At 37.4% G+C, this 15,704-nt stretch overlaps 1 protein-coding gene and 1 long non-coding RNA gene across 5 annotated transcripts in view; one reads left to right on the top strand and one right to left on the bottom strand.

Moving 5' to 3' along the window:
- Positions 1-730: 730 nt before the first annotated feature.
- The window catches only part of DDX6 (DEAD-box helicase 6), a 36,327-nt gene continuing 21,353 nt past the window's right edge, over positions 731-15,704 (bottom strand). For 3 of the 4 annotated variants that reach the window (XM_049856624.1, XM_049856623.1, XM_049856621.1), the window contains exons 6-14: positions 14,394-14,540; positions 13,179-13,273; positions 11,373-11,495; positions 10,426-10,554; positions 9,856-9,972; positions 8,237-8,300; positions 5,188-5,289; positions 4,546-4,724; positions 731-3,498 (exon numbers count right to left, since the gene is read on the bottom strand). In XM_049856624.1, the coding sequence (XP_049712581.1) occupies positions 4,549-4,724; positions 5,188-5,289; positions 8,237-8,300; positions 9,856-9,972; positions 10,426-10,554; positions 11,373-11,495; positions 13,179-13,273; positions 14,394-14,540 (953 nt within the window). In that variant the 3' untranslated portion in view covers positions 731-3,498; positions 4,546-4,548. Of the gene's footprint in view, positions 3,499-4,517; positions 4,725-5,187; positions 5,290-8,236; positions 8,301-9,855; positions 9,973-10,425; positions 10,555-11,372; positions 11,496-13,178; positions 13,274-14,393; positions 14,541-15,704 lie in introns of all 4 variants that reach the window. The other variant, XM_049856622.1, reaches the window with a different exon arrangement.
- Positions 11,565-11,865, top strand: LOC126060477 (uncharacterized). The gene is made up of 3 exons (XR_007513598.1): positions 11,565-11,619; positions 11,661-11,742; positions 11,784-11,865. It is a non-coding gene; the product is annotated as an uncharacterized LOC126060477 (long non-coding RNA).

Here is a 15,704-nt window from a genome sequence, read left to right on the forward strand (position 1 = left end):
TACTCATCTATAAGGTCAGGAGTGTGGCTAAAGGCAGTTTCTGATGAGGTTATGAGCTTCCAAAGTGTTTCTAAATCCTTAGTGCAGACACCCTCCCTTTTGGGGCACAGTACCCTCCCACCCACCCCTATTAAAAAAAAGAAAGAAAAAAAATTAAACCAAGTTATCAGAATGAGATGTTTTGATTTCAACAATTTACTCAAAGCTTTGTGTTGTCTGGTTCTAACCCAAGCAAGATGGTATCACACACAAAGCACATGGCAAAGGAAAGATGCTCCCATCTCATTCTGAAAACAAGTGTTGATAACCAACCCTCCCCCCCTCCCAAAACTTTTGGGGCCAACCCATAGTATGATACTGGGACTAACTTGAAAATAACTCAGACACATTTAGGTTTCCCTTACTTCTTTCTATAAAAGATCATTTCAGAATAAATTTATTTCATTCCTAAGGGAAGGGCAAGAAACCTTTTTTTTCCCCACTGGAATTTGTGGGGAAAGGCAAAACATCAGCCAAGAGGCGCTAAGTGTGTAATGGCCCTTAATCCATTACGTAACGATGCAACCACTGGCCAGACCAAGAGTTGGATGGAGTTTAAATATTAAAAATAGGGGCTGGTTCTCATCCAAATGAACCACCGGAGAAGTACCAGCATTACTTTTAAAAAACGCAATATTGGGGAAAAAAACCTGTAAACAATTTCCAATAGTAACAATGCTCCTCATTATGAGGGGGGATTAAAAAAAAAAAAAAAAAAGAAAGACCAGGCTTTGACCTAGTCCTTAGAGCATCTTCCCGTTTAACAATTCCTGTTCAAGAGTCAAGCACCAGAACTGGACAGCCGCCTCTACAAAGCTGTCTGCCCAACAGTGGTGCCTCAGACAGCTTAAGTGCCACTCCTCATCAGAGGCTGTACTTCAGTAATACTTTCCATTTGAAGTCTGTGCTTTAAGAGGGACCCACGAGCATGTGGCACCAGGCAGAGCACAGTCCAAGGCTGACAAAGGAGACCGTGCTGTTTGTTTAGTCACCCACACGCTCTCCAGCGAGATACAAAACTGCATTTACACATCTTTCTTGCTTTTCTTTTATAATGTATGATCCCTCTTATCTCGCCAGAGATGAAGGGAAAAGAGCTGCACCAGTACAAAGGCAAGATTTTTTGGTCAAAATGTGATGCCTTTTAAATCCCCTCCCCCCACCCCACCTTGGAAAAAAGCTACTTCCTTAATTAGGGTTTGCGTTTGATAACCAGCACTGACTGGAAAGAACGTACGCGTAGCTTGGATCCCAAATAAGGAACTTGCTCTTATTTTGCTTGTACTGGGCAGCTCTTGCTACAGTTGGTAAAGAATCAGGGATGTGTCTCATCAGGAGGCACCTGCAGGATTTTGATCCTTGAGGAATTTTGGGTGAGTCACAAATAGTTTCGCTTAGAACTAGGCAGAGTGAAAAAGCAACTTCAAATAACTGAATTCCTTATCCAGATGAGTTAAGTATGAAAGCATATGAGGACTTACGTAGTATTTCAAGGTTGTGAAAAACAAGGGAATATAAAAATCAGAAAAAAAATTTTAAGTTTGTTTTTTGCCTTTTTTCTCCTAGATGCCTCCTGATTGACCTAGTACACTGGGTTAAAAGGAAATTAAAAACTTAAAAAAAAAAAAAAAAGTTCACTGGTTGATTCATCTCACTCCTTTTGCCTAGAGATCAGGCCAAACATCAAGCATGTTGGGAGGGGCACAATTTAAAGCAACACTATTGACTGTAAAGCATTTGCCAGCAATTTACAATGCAAAATGACAGGTAACAATTCTTGTCACAACGAGAATAGCAAGCAGCTTCCTGTAGCATCCAAGTTAACAGCTCTCACGTTGCCCATTCCCGCATGAGTTTATGTATCAAGGCGGACAGAGGGCAATGGATTTACACACTACAGGAAATGATCCACAGAAAGTTAGCTCCAGAACTGTTAATGTTACCAAAGCTGGTACTGGCTAATATTCTGAAATGCAAATCTGTGCTTTATACATATGCATGCCACCCAACAGAATCCCCCCACTGCAAGGTAGGTTAACTTTGCCCCCTTTTGCACAGCTTGAAAAGTTGTTCAAATTTTAAGAAGGGGGAAAAAGCAAAATCAGCTTCTCAAAATAATCTTGAATTGTAGATTTTTGAAGCTTCCTTGCTGTCTCTGGTAAGCCTCCTCCAAAAGTACTAGATGAGACAGTGTGGCAGCAAACAGTGAATCCCAGACTTCTGGGTCCCTTTTCCATTAAAGAATCCCCACAGAGGTCTGCTCTTCACAGTAAAAGGCCAAGGTACTTTTAGAATTTAGTGTTGCGGAAAACTGAGCCCCTCTCATCTTTAGCTGCTCCCATAATCACTCTAATCCCCTTAATCCCAGCAACCTTCATCCAAGAAAAAAAAAAAATATATATATATATGTATATATATATATATGAACCCAGAAAAAAAACTTATTTACAAAGTTTATACAAGTATACACACTCAATTTTCTATGGGACACGCTTTGCCACAGAGGAAAGAGGGTCAGGGCTCTGACATGTCTACACATCAAGTGCCATAACTGCTCATGGAGGCGTATGTAAACCAGTCTTTAGTGTTCTGCTATAGAGCACAAAGGCTTGTCATATGGCTCCTGCAATGAGAGACTGCTCTTTCCTTTGGGAGCGATGATGTTGGATCTACTCAGCCCAGAAGAAATTTTTACTTGGGGTTTTTTTTTTTTAAATACATGTATTTACAGTGCGGGTGATCTGCAGCTGCATATCAACTCCTCCAACATAAAGAAAAAGAAAAGGTGTTTAAACATTACTAGTACGTTTCATCTTCCAGCCCTGGGCTTGAGTGCTCATGTAGAAAGGGAAGAGAGAGACTTCAACTTGAAACCAAAACGAAAAGACAAAAATTAAAAAAAAAAAAAAAGGAAAGAAAGAATTACTATTGTTGATTCCTTGGGCTGTGTCTGAAAGATGATATTCTGAATGGTCTCATAGCATAAGGCACTTTGCACAAATAAGTAACAAGCTCTTCAGGCTTAAAAAACGGATGAGTAATCAGGGAGAAGTTGAAATGCACTAGGAAGTCAGCTGTTGGAGAACTCTGAAATTGTAGACAAGCTTGTGTGTTCGTCAAGATGCTTCTCTTTTTAGGGTTTCTCCCCTTCTCTTCTTTCTCCTCCTTCCTTGTACCCCTCCCCGCTCAAAAATTTTTTTTTAAACTAGCAGTTAGTGCAGCTAATGCTCAGCCGGCACACAGTGCAAACAAACGGAACAAAAAGGCGCATCCCTTCTGTTCGGCGCTGTTCTCTTCGCCAGTTAAACAAAAGGCGCAAAAAAAAAAAAAAGTCTGAGCTCTTTTGAAGTCTTCATAGTTCCAAAATAAAAGAAGATGGAAAACCCACAAGAGAAGAGCATTCCCCCCCAAAATGACGTTGTCACAGATCTGAACGGGCCTTCTACAGTTTGTCAACACCTAAAAAAAAAAAAAAAAAAGAGGAAGAAACCTAAAATTAACATTTGTGAAAGCAATACAAACTAGAATACACAGGTTTTCACCATCTCTCAAGTCCACCGAAGATGCTCTCGCCAGTCGTTCCCACTGAGCCTCTGTCTACTACAGAATCCAAGGATTAACAAGGAGTTTTCGCCAGCCATCCCGGAGCTAAAACGAAGCCTGAAAGCTCTATTACTTGGCAGCACTCACCAATAACAGCTGTATCAAGAAATTTCTTTTTTCTTTCTTACCTAACATGAAATGACTAGCTTGTGGATATACTAGCTATTTTTTATGTTTGAGGGTTTTATGTTTGGCACTTAAATTAGAGAAAAAAGTTAAAGTGAAAACAATAATTTAAAAAGTTTTTAACAACAAGTGGTAAAACGTTCATTGCTAATTTGGAAACTATCACCTCGCGAATTAAATCAGATTTTCCTTAGAAAAAGCTCTGAGATAGCCTACATTCTTTTATAGTGAGCCTTGTTTTGAGCATTTTACCAGCACGATAGTCACCAAGTACTGAACGACCAAATGAGAGGGCTGTGCAGGAAATCAGAGTGGGCATTTTAAGAAGACAGTTTAAGTTATCTTCATAACCTGATTATACAATTGGTAATAAGGTAATAAATACGGCTAACTTTACCTATTTATTAGTATATCCATTAGAAATTAAGAATGAAATGATAAAAACAGAAGGATGACTTTGAGTAATAAAGGAAAATGGAAGGGCAGAGAACACTTTCATATTCAAATGTGCTTCCGTTATTTTGGGAGTTTAAATACTGCTCACATTACTCCAGAAGATTGCATTCAAGAACAGTATTTACAGATTCTCTAATGAGACTACACCTCACTCAAGAACTATTTGCTGTTGACTGTCATTTTTGCCAACAGGTGTTTTACCCTATACTGCTATCACATATGGTGGGACATGACATCCCCTCCAGGAAAAAGTGGATCTTGTTGTCTTTGCTTTCTTTAACCATTCTGCTCACTTGGATATTCCGTCAGGTATGCACATGCCTGTTAAGCTTTCTCATCTTCTGCAGGCTCGCTGTGGTATTCTGCCACGTACAGGCTCTTATCTATGTTGCTTGGGATAGGTTTAATTTCTGTCCCCAGCTGCTCCTCAATACTTTTCAGGTTGAAGCGATCATCATACGTGATCAAGTTGATGGCTAAGCCAAGGTGACCAAAGCGACCTAACCAAAATAAAGACAAGATAAAAAACAAGTTAAATATGAGAACGAATGTGCATGTCTGCAAGTAGCAAAACCACACAAGATTAGTATTTCTGTCCAGCGCCACTGTGTGTCCATGAAATTACTTCTATGGTCTCCTCATATACACATTACCCTAAAACTTCAGTTTCACAGCCCAAAGTAGTACTCTACACAACCTCTTTCAAACGACAAACTGGTTGCTCATTTGCATCAAAGTTGCCAAAATATAGATGCTAAGCAGTAGAGTTACACATTGCAGTGCTTAGGTTCTCACGTGTTAGTTACTAAATTAAGCATTTAGTACAGTTATTTTAATTTTTCTTAATTAGTTCCAATTCACTGTTCTCATTGCTACCACATTCTATTCCACAAAGGAACAGAATTTAGTTGTTACGCTTCTCAAAACAGCTCCCACGAAGACCATCTCCTATCTTATCCTCACCTGATCTTCCAATACGATGGAGATAGGTCTCTGCCAGCTTTGGGAAGTCAAAGTTTATCACCACATTCACAGCTTGTATATCAATACCTCGGGTAAACAGATCTAAAAAAAAAAAATTTTCATTATATCTTCCAATTTAAACATGCCTCTTGGTATCATTATACTCTTCTAATGTATTTCTTGTATAACCCAAGTTTATTCATTTCATTCAGTTATTTGATGCATCTGCAAATTGCTGGCATTAACTTTCATGTACATCATCACAAATAACTTTCTGCTCACAAGTTACTTTTCCCTCGTCCTGCAAACAAGTTTTTAAAAATTGTCTAAGGTAACTGTGCAAATAGGAAGAGACCAGGATAACTGGTAAACTACAGTAAACTCATAAATGAGTCTCAGAAGTAACTAGAAGTTTTCTTTAGTCTATTTTCTAGTATTTAATTCAGGATTAAAACGATCAATTATTAAAAATAAAGTTTGTTGTATAACCTAGAATATCTCAAAAAGAAGTAATTCACTAGCAGTATTTATACTTTATTTAGAAATTATTCCTTCCATTCTGCAAAATGACTTATAACAGTTCTAAGGTGAGCCGAGATGCAGGGTAGTCCCATTCCTTCTACTCTTTCTATTCCCACAAATACTAGGCTAGTTCAGGCTCTTGAAAATACCAAGTAACCATAACATTCTAGTAACTGGGTTTCCTTGCTTTTAACAACTCCTTCCAAGACAATCCATGAGGGTCACACTAATACTTCTAAAGCAGTTTCAAATTTGTAACATTATTTTAAATTACCTCCAGACAAAATCTACATTTGACATTCAAAGTCTTCCACACTACAATCTGGTTCTAATTTACCTAACTCATTTCCTCAAACCTTCCATTTTCACCAAACTTGCCTACTCATCCTTCCTTAAACAGGTATCTCTCTGGGCCATTTTTTATTCCAGTCCTCTCACTTAAAATGGCTTCTTCCAAATGTATGAAACTGAAAAAACAATCCAGTTACTGCTGAGTTGATTCCAGCTTATGGTGATCCCATGTGTGTCAAAAGTACAACTCTGCTCCACAGGGTTTTCAATGGCTTTTTTTTTTTTTTTTTAATTAGATCACTAGGCCTTTCTTCTGTGGCACTTCTGGGTGGACTTGAACCTCCAACCTTTCAGTTAGCAATCAATGGTACCACCCAGGGACTCCATATGAAACTTACCTAGCTTCTAAAGCCAAGTTAAAATCCCATCTCTTCTCAGATCACCTCAGTCACTCCACCAAATGCTTAAGATACTATCCATACCTCACATTTGCAAGTTACCTTTACTCCCTTTGCTGGATCCAGTCCCACACCTGTTATTATAAATACAGTTTTACTGCAACACAGCCATGCCTATTTTGTTTATTCATTATCTAAGGCTGCTTTTGAACTATTAACTGACAGAGCTGAGTACTTAGAGAGTCTACAGTAAACAAAATCTAAAATACTTACTACCTGGCCCTTTACCTTAGAATCCTATTGTTACCATTTACCTAACCTGAATGAGCTGCTAAGAAAATGAGATAAAAGAAGCAAACACAACTCGACCAAGGTCTTACGAGCAGAGATAAAAAATGTCAGGACTTGGACCTTGGGTAATAGTGAATTTATGTTAATGGGGGAGAACAACTCAGAAGAGGTGGGTGTGAATGGTTACATAACTTGAAGGGCAAAATCAATGTCACTAAATGGTATAGGGTCGCTATGACTTGGAATCAACTCAATGACAAGGGGCTTTAAATGGTATATGTAGAAACTGTTGAATTGGTGTATATTTTGTTGTGTATACTTTCAACAGCAACAAAATAAAGTTACATTAAAAAAAGTCAGGACTTGGATGCTATGCTTAAAACTCTAAGAGCCTAATATCCTTCCTAGTAAATCATAGATATTTAATATCTTGAGTACTTCAATACACTTAAAAGTCAGGTCTGTTGATAAACACAAATGTGTTAATTCAGTTGTATTAACTGTTCTTTCAGATGCAAGACAAAGAAACTAGTAGAAGTATGTAAGATATTTCATAACCTTTTCCTTGATTCTTGTAAATTAGCAAATTTAATATTCTGCTAGAAAAAATTTGGAGTCTTTTTTTTTTCTAGAGAAGCCTTTTTAAAAAATTCAGGTGTTGAAATATTTTAAATCCTGATCTAGGTGGTGGTTATATTCAAAAATTTATTTAACAATATACTTAAGATCAGTGTATTTATCTGTATACACATCACACCTTAATTTAAAAAGGATTCACATTTTTTTCCTTACTCAGAAGCCTAGACGATTAATAACTAACATTATATCCCCAGTGTAGAGATCAGGGAGTCTCTGAGTGGTGCAAATGGTTAGTGTGCTCAGCTGCTAACCAGAAGGTTGGAGGTTCAAGTTCACCCAGAGGTGTCTCAGAAGAAAAGGCCTGGTGATCTACTTCTGAAAAATCAGCCATCGGAAACCCTATGGAACACAGTTCTGTGCTAACACAGATGCGGTCGCCATCAATGGAAACTGACTTGATGGCAACTGGTTTTACTGGTAGAGACAGGAGGGCAGCGAATTCACATGGTTCGCCTGATCTGAGCGTCCGCCTGCCTCTCCACCTCCCCAGTTCGTTTTTCTCCATGTAGTGAAATAAACCAAAATTATAGGTCCATCTGCTTCTGGGAAAAAAATTAAAAGGCTATGATAAACAATTTACAAAACTTAAGTAGTTCCTTAATACTACTCATATTGTATTGGCTCATTTTTGTACGATAAAACTATTCGGAAAGTATGAAAATTTCAAAATTGGTTTTAAAAGCAGAGATGAGGTTATGAATGCCAGAACAGGTCTTATGCAGTTTTTGATACAGAACTAATTTTAAAGAGTTAACCAGAGTTCATTCTCAACTTCAGAAACTATGGCAGTAGTGGTAGAACGGGCTGGACTATGCCACAGCCTGCACTATGTGATAGGGACAAAGAAAGCAAAGTAGAGAGAGAGCCAGGAAGGAAAAAAATGGGTGAAAGAAACACAAAATACTCACCAGTGCAAACAAGATTTCGGCATAAGCCGTTTCGGAAATCATGAAATACACGATTTCGATGCTCCTAGGAAAAAAGAGATGCATTCCATTTGATTAAAACTCAAAAATCCTGCCCAAAATTTTTCATCATTTCTTCTATCTGATGAGTTCTTTATACCCAAAAATTGTTCTCACACAAATGAGAGATGAATCAATCTCACACAAGTCAATGAAAAATGAAAGAGATAATTAACCATAATTAGTTTCCCATGGGAATTAACAGGAATTACTAATTTGGAAACCCTGGTGGCATAGTGCTTAAGTGCTACGGCTGCTAACCAAAAGGTCAGGATTTCGAATCCACCAGGCACTCCTTGCAAACTCTATGGGGCAGTTCTACTCTGCCCTATAGGGTTCCTATGAGTGAGAATCGACTCGACGGCAGTGGGGTTTTTTTTTTTTTTGTAATACGTATTTATGCATACCTGTATACAGCACTCACCATAAATCTTAAAGATGTTCATCTTATTTGCTGGAGTGAACTTTAAATGACAGTTTTCACCATGTGTAGGTGTATCTACTTCCGTGGCACAATGGTTACATGTTCAGCTGCTAACTGAAAGGCTGGCAGTTCAAATCCACCAGCCACTCCTTGGGAACCCTATGGGGCAGTTCTACTTCGTCCTATAGGGTCGCTATGAGTTGGAACTGACTTGACAGGAACAGGTTTTTATCTACCACATCTCAGTTTTAAAGAGAAAGGTCTGGCTTGACTAAACACTTACTATTAAGCCTTTTAGATATTACATAAAAAAGCTAAACATAACAACTTTCCAATTAAAAAAACAAAAAGATATACACACTGACTCTAGACTCTTGCCTGAGGCGATAAATCTAGGCTCCTGCACAGTGGTCTTCTGTTCAAAAGCAACTTTCCTCCATTCTGAAATACTTTCTTCAGCTTAATACATTTATTTCCTGCGAAAATTTCTAATCCTAGGCTCCTGAATACTGGCATCTGATCTATTAACCTTTCAAAAGCAAATATCAGTTGATTAATTTTCAAGTTTTTAATCTATTATTCTATAGAAATTGTTTTCTATCCGTGAAATTTCACAATGTTGTAGTCAGCACAAAAAACACCTTGTTAAGAGTTCTGAATTTTTCTGTAGAGCCTTCTGTGACGACGGAAAATTGTTCTGCATCTTCACTTTTCAATACAGTAGCCACTAGCCGTACGTGTGACTGAGTACCTGAAAAGTAGCTTAGTATGACTGAGAAACTGAGTTTTTTGTCACACACAGCTAGCAGTTATCGTATTAAACAGCACAAATCTAGAGACTTCCTGGAAAGGAAGACTAAAATCTTGCCTTTATATCATGCTTGACAGCTTACAAATTCATTAATTTGTAAATCTTCCTGACAACCTTGTATATTCTGAATATGTATTATCATCTCTATTCTACAGATTACAAAACTGAACCTAAGTGAGGTTAAAATGAAGGATCCTTTGGCTATTGAGGAATAGTTCATTCTTGAACTCACGGCAATGGAGAAGCACTAAAACAAAACAAAACCCGAGAAATAACTGGGAAGTTGTCTTTTTTTTTAATCTGTAGGAGTTCTAGTCTCAGGCTCACCTGCCTCATCTTAGCGTGGATGTAGAAGCAAGAGTAACCCAGCTGGGAAATCTTCTTGGCCAGCAATTCAACTCTCTGAGAGGAGTTGCAGAAAATGATCGACTGGTTTATCTGAAGCTGAAAGCAAGAAAAAAAAACCATCAGAAAGAAAAACAACAACTTTCATTTAGTTTGCCAAATCTTGAAAATACCAACTGGCAAACAAGAAACTTTAAAAACATGGTCTAAAACTTGGGGTCACATGATACAAGAGAGATGCAAAAAGTTGTGGATGCTTTTCTTTTACTTACCAGTTGCAGACAATCATTTATAAGTTTCATGATATTTCATAAGGGTCACATAACTGCCAACAGCAGTAAAATAATTAAGCTCAAATTATTTTAGAATCTAATTAAAAGTGCCTGTGACTTGAAAATCATACCCTATCAACTTCAGATGAGCAGCTGACACTTCATTTTAGGAAAAGCTGCCTTTTTTATAGTGAAGATGGTGGGAAAATTGATACAAATGTCTGTTTTACTGGGATTAAGAGATGGATAATATTCAGCAGCTGTGAAGCCTATTACTTACCCTGGAGAAAAGTGTGTTGAGGCAGTGTACTTTTTGGCGCTCAGTCACATATGCGTAGTACTGGGTTACTCCCTTCAGAGTTAGTTCCTCCATCAGGTTAATCTCATAGGGTTTTTGCAAATGGGAATTCTAGAAAACAGAAGAGTCTTACGTTAAACAAAAGCAGAGTGTATATCTCTTAAAACTCCAAATATATGTTTTTGTCTGTTTAACACTAGCTATAAATGATGCACTCCTCTTCAAAACAAGTATATATGATAGTCATGGATCAAATAAATTAGCATAAGGTGGGAGATCTCAGATTCAGATATGTAGTAAAAACGCTGTACTTTGTATACAGGATTTATGCCATAGTCAATTTATCTGGTTATCAACGGCTATGTCAGCCTGATAAGGAAAGCTAAATGAACAATGAAGAATTTAGTCAACTTAGTGTTACAGCTTTTTAAAAAAATTTTTCACAATAAATCTTAACTCATCAGCCGAAGAAAAAGCCAAAACTTGAAATAATGAGTATAAAGTATACAGGTAGTCCCAACCTACAACGTCTTCCAGTTATGACAAGTCGCACTTAAAAGTGTCTGGGGTTTTTTTTTGTACATCTTATCATCAGTAGTATGTACTACATACAGTGTTAAAACATATCTGCACATTTTTATGTAATGCTTCCAAACCCCAAAGACAAAGATTGGATTTATAAGGTTATAAAGACACTGAAAATAAAAGGCAATAATAATGAAAACTTAAAAAAAAAAAAAGAGGTATCTGACTAAGAACCGACTTACAATGGAGTCATCAGAACAGAATGCTGTTGTAAGTCGGTGACTACCTGTACATTATCAGTATCACAGGGAAGATATCATCAATATCACAGGAATGTCAATCTCATAGGAAATATATCATAGGAAACAGGATGGCATCGTTTCCAAGTACAGATTTATACTCACCATGAACTTCTGTACACTAAGAGGGAAAGTAGCAGAATAGAGTAAAATCTGCCTGTTTTTAGGTAGCGTGAGAATAATGTCCTCCATTATCTGTACAAAATCCTGTGACAGCAACTTATCAGCCTACAGTAGAAAGAACAGACAACTTTAAAAACTATGAAATATTATGTCTAAGGTCTCTGGTTAACATATGGTTAGAGAAGAAGGTATTGTCCAACATGTCTAAGGTCTCTGGTTAGAGAAGAAGGTATTATCCAACATGTCTAAAGCCTCTGGTTAGAGAAGAAGGTATTGTCCAACATGTCTAAGGTCTCTGGTTGGAGAAGAAGGTATTGTCCAACATGTCTAAGGTCTCTGGTTGGAGAAGAAGGTATTGTCCAACATGTCTAAGGTCTCTGGTTAGAGAAGAAGGTATTGTCCAACATGTCTAAGGTCTCTGGTTGGAGAAGAAGGTATTGTCCAACATGTCTAAGGTCTCTGGTTAGAGAAGAAGGTATTGTCCAACATGTCTAAAGCCTCTGGTTAGAGAAGAAGGTATTGTCCAACAAGAGGATCCATGGAATGCTCCTGGTTGTGAGCACTAAGTTCTCCACAACACTGTATACTGTCCAATGACACAAAGACAAACTCCCAGTGGTTTGAAAACCAAGTAATCAGATGGGGGAAAGTCTATAATCCCGAGTATCTGGGGTGCGGGGGGCCTCTAGACAGATAAAACCCCTGCTCCCATAACAGAATTTAAATCGTTTAATGTGATTTCCATTAGAGAGGCAATATGGCGTATTGGTTAAAAGTGCAAGCTCTAGAGTTAAACTACCTGGGTTGAACTCTTGTCTCTGACTTGTTAGCTGTGTTGGGAGGTTATTAACATCTTTGTATTTCAGTTTCCATAGCTATAAAATTGGGATGTTTAAAGAAGTAGCAGTGCCTACATCTCATACGATTGTTGTGAAGATTAAGTGAAAAAACATATAAAGCACTTAAATGTGCCGGCACAAAGTGATTAATAAATGTTAGTTTTTATTACGCAAAGATAAAGTCTGATGTGAATCAAACCATAATCAAGCTTGAACCAAAAACAACAACAAAAAAAAAACCTGCTGTCATCGAGTCAATTCCGACTCACAGTGACCCTGTAGGACAGATTAGAACTGCCCCACAGAGTCTCCAAGGAGCGTCTGGTAGATTCGAACTGCTGATCTTTTGGTTAGCAGCCATAGCTCTTAACCACTATACCACTGGGGTTTCCAACCTTGAACTAGTTACCTAAAATACACACCAAATGGGTAAATAACTTCATTTTAAAACATTAACACTGATATGTTATATGTATGAAATTCTGCTAGGAACTGAGGATACAGAGTTGAGTAAGATTATTTAAAGGCACTTATACCCTGGTGAGGTAATACATTTAACAGAGACCCAAAACCAAAGAATACAAAGTAGTATATGCTAAATGGGGACAGAAGCGGTGTTAGAGATAGTGCATGCTTTGAGATGTATCACCGACTGGAAAGAGACTTTTATAAAGCATTTGCTTTATTTATTAACTACCTGAGAAATAAAAATAAAACCTAGATTATTTGTATCCCTAAGGAAAAAAGACAAGGCTGAACTCCTATGAATGCCTATCTATTGCATTTGAAGGGCAAGACATGTTTTATAAGCAGACTGGTTAGAGCTGACAAGAGCTGTGCATTTATTAGAAGGTCATAAACACAAAGAGCTTTTGTTTCACTCACTAGCAGCCATAAGCAAAGCACAGAATAGTACAGAACAGAATCTTTCCAAATGAAGAGACATTACCTCATCCAATACTATCATCTGGACGTGATCAACCTTGGCTACTCCTTTCTTGATAAGATCCAAGATTCTCCCAGGGGTAGCTATCACCACATGCACTACACAAGACACAGAAAACGTATGTTCTCATTAACTTGAGCTTGGGCAAAAAGAATACAGTAAAGGCTTATCGTGTACGTATTTTATCAGAAACTTCGTTGCAGAGACAGAAATAACACAAAGGGGCACAAAGCTGTGTTTTAGAAGATGAATTTCCATTTCACCTAAAATTCGCTAGAGATTACTTGTTTCTTTCACCTCTACACTGGGTGGCAGGTTCCCAAATTACCTGTTCCAAATAAGGGACATGCTTCCTTGCCTTCGAACAGTCCCCAGTGAATAATGGAAGGCATGCCAAGCCTCTGACACAACAATACCTCTAATCGATAGCAATGGTCTTCAGAAAATTGTTACACGGATCAAATGAGAATCAAAGAAGTGTGCAATATCAAGATTACATCAAGGTAGTTCAAGTAATCAAATAACTATTATACAGACACAGACGTCTAATTTTGTAAGTGATCTCTTTCTTGCTGTTTCATTACCTCCTTTTTTCATTCAATACGATACCACAGAGGTCTCTTCATGAAAACTAATACAGATCAACTTCACTTTTTAATGGTTACGTAAAATTCCATTCAGACTATACCACAATGTACAGTGGCATATCTGGTACGCTTAGGTTGTTCAAATTTTTCAGTAATATAAACCACACTGTAGTAAACAACCTTGTACATACAGCCTTGCACTTGCCCATTTCTTTAAAATATGTTCTTGAAAATACACATTTACAATTTTGAAATATACTGCCAAATTGCCCACCACAGAGAATGTATCAATTTACACTCTCATGTGGAAAGTGAACCTATCTCTCCACAAACTTGCATTATTATAGTTATTAATACTTTTCAGCTTTGCCAATTAGATAGGCACAATTAATACCAATTTACTGTTTTTATCTACATTTCTTTCATTACTAGTAAGGTTGGCTATCCTTTCAAGTATTACTATAGATATACTGCTTGTATGCACTCATATGCTTAGATAAGCATTCACTTTATTAATTTTTCTACTGCAGTGTTTCTGTTCCTTGTTAATTTTTAATAATTTTAAAGGAAGCACCTGTGACTGAAATGACACTCAACAGAGTAATGGCACCTTGTATCAATAATTTCCTACCTGTGTCATCAAGCCTCATTATGTCATCCCGTAAATTGGTTCCTCCTGTAGTTGCCATCACTTTGGCCCCTCCCATGTGTTTGCTGACCTGGATGCAAATTTGACTGACCTGTAGAGCAAGTTCTCTAGTGGGAACAATCACCATTGCTAGAAAACATCAAGGAACAGAGAAAACAGAAAAAAAGAACGTCACATTTTGAGATCTGCACACAGAGAAATATTAAAAAGATGAATCATAATACATCTAACAGATATTTTAAAAAATTGAATGAATCTTCTTTAAAAAAAAAAAAGAACCTATTTTATTGTTCTTAATTTAGACTTTTCCTCAGCAATAATGCCATATTAAATACTGTACTCTTCCTTAGTTACAAATCTTTAATGGGTCTCTTAAGTTGGCAGCATTAGCTCAAAGTTTATTAACCCTGCCATGAGACCAGGGTGCCCAGCTACCATTACTGAACATTTTGATCAAAGATTCTGTAAGAGAATCTTAATCAAAACGGGGAAAATACAGAATAGAATTTCAAAACTTAATGGAATCCAGACTTTCTGGAGCCCTGAAACTATTGCCCTAAGATAATCTTCAAACCTTAAACCAAACATATCTGCTGAAGTCTTCTTAAAACCAAACAGCGGTTCAGCTAACCTCGTTAAGACTATCTCCCTTGAGCACTGTACTCTTTTAAGACCTATCTATATGGAGCAGTTCTACTTTGTTCTGTAGGGTCGCTATGAGTTGGAATCGACACGAGAACACTGGGTTTGGTTTTTTGGTTTATATGGGATGAAACTGACAACGGCAACTTGACAGAAAGGAATCTTAGGGGGTCAGTGAGTTTATGTTAATGGAGGAGGCACAACTCAGAAAAGGAGGGTAAGAATGGCTGCACAACCCAAAGGACGTAATCAATGTCACCGAACTGTATGTGTAGAAACTTGAATTGGAATGTTTTTGCCGTGTATATTCTCAACAAAATAATTGAAAAAAAAAAAAATTATCAGCCTGACATTTCTAAGACGTCCTAACTACATTAGCTTAACAGTAGGAGATTCCACCAGTCTAAAACAGCCAACTAGGAAATCCCTTCCCAGGTTCTATTTGTATCATATGAAAGTAGATAAAAGGAAGCTAGAAGGAACAAAAATTACAGATCAAGAAAACTTAAAATTTAAGAACAAGACAAAAACTTAATTAGTTTACTCTGGGTACAACTCTGGAAATTTATTTCTTCTTCACTCCCTAAGCTCTTCAAGTCCCCAAACCACAAACCTTTAAACAGAAAAGGTTGTTTCTCTTTTTGATCAAAG

Source organism: Elephas maximus, chromosome 17, assembly GCF_024166365.1.
Source record: "Elephas maximus indicus isolate mEleMax1 chromosome 17, mEleMax1 primary haplotype, whole genome shotgun sequence".
Taxonomy (NCBI): Eukaryota; Metazoa; Chordata; class Mammalia; order Proboscidea; family Elephantidae; genus Elephas; species Elephas maximus.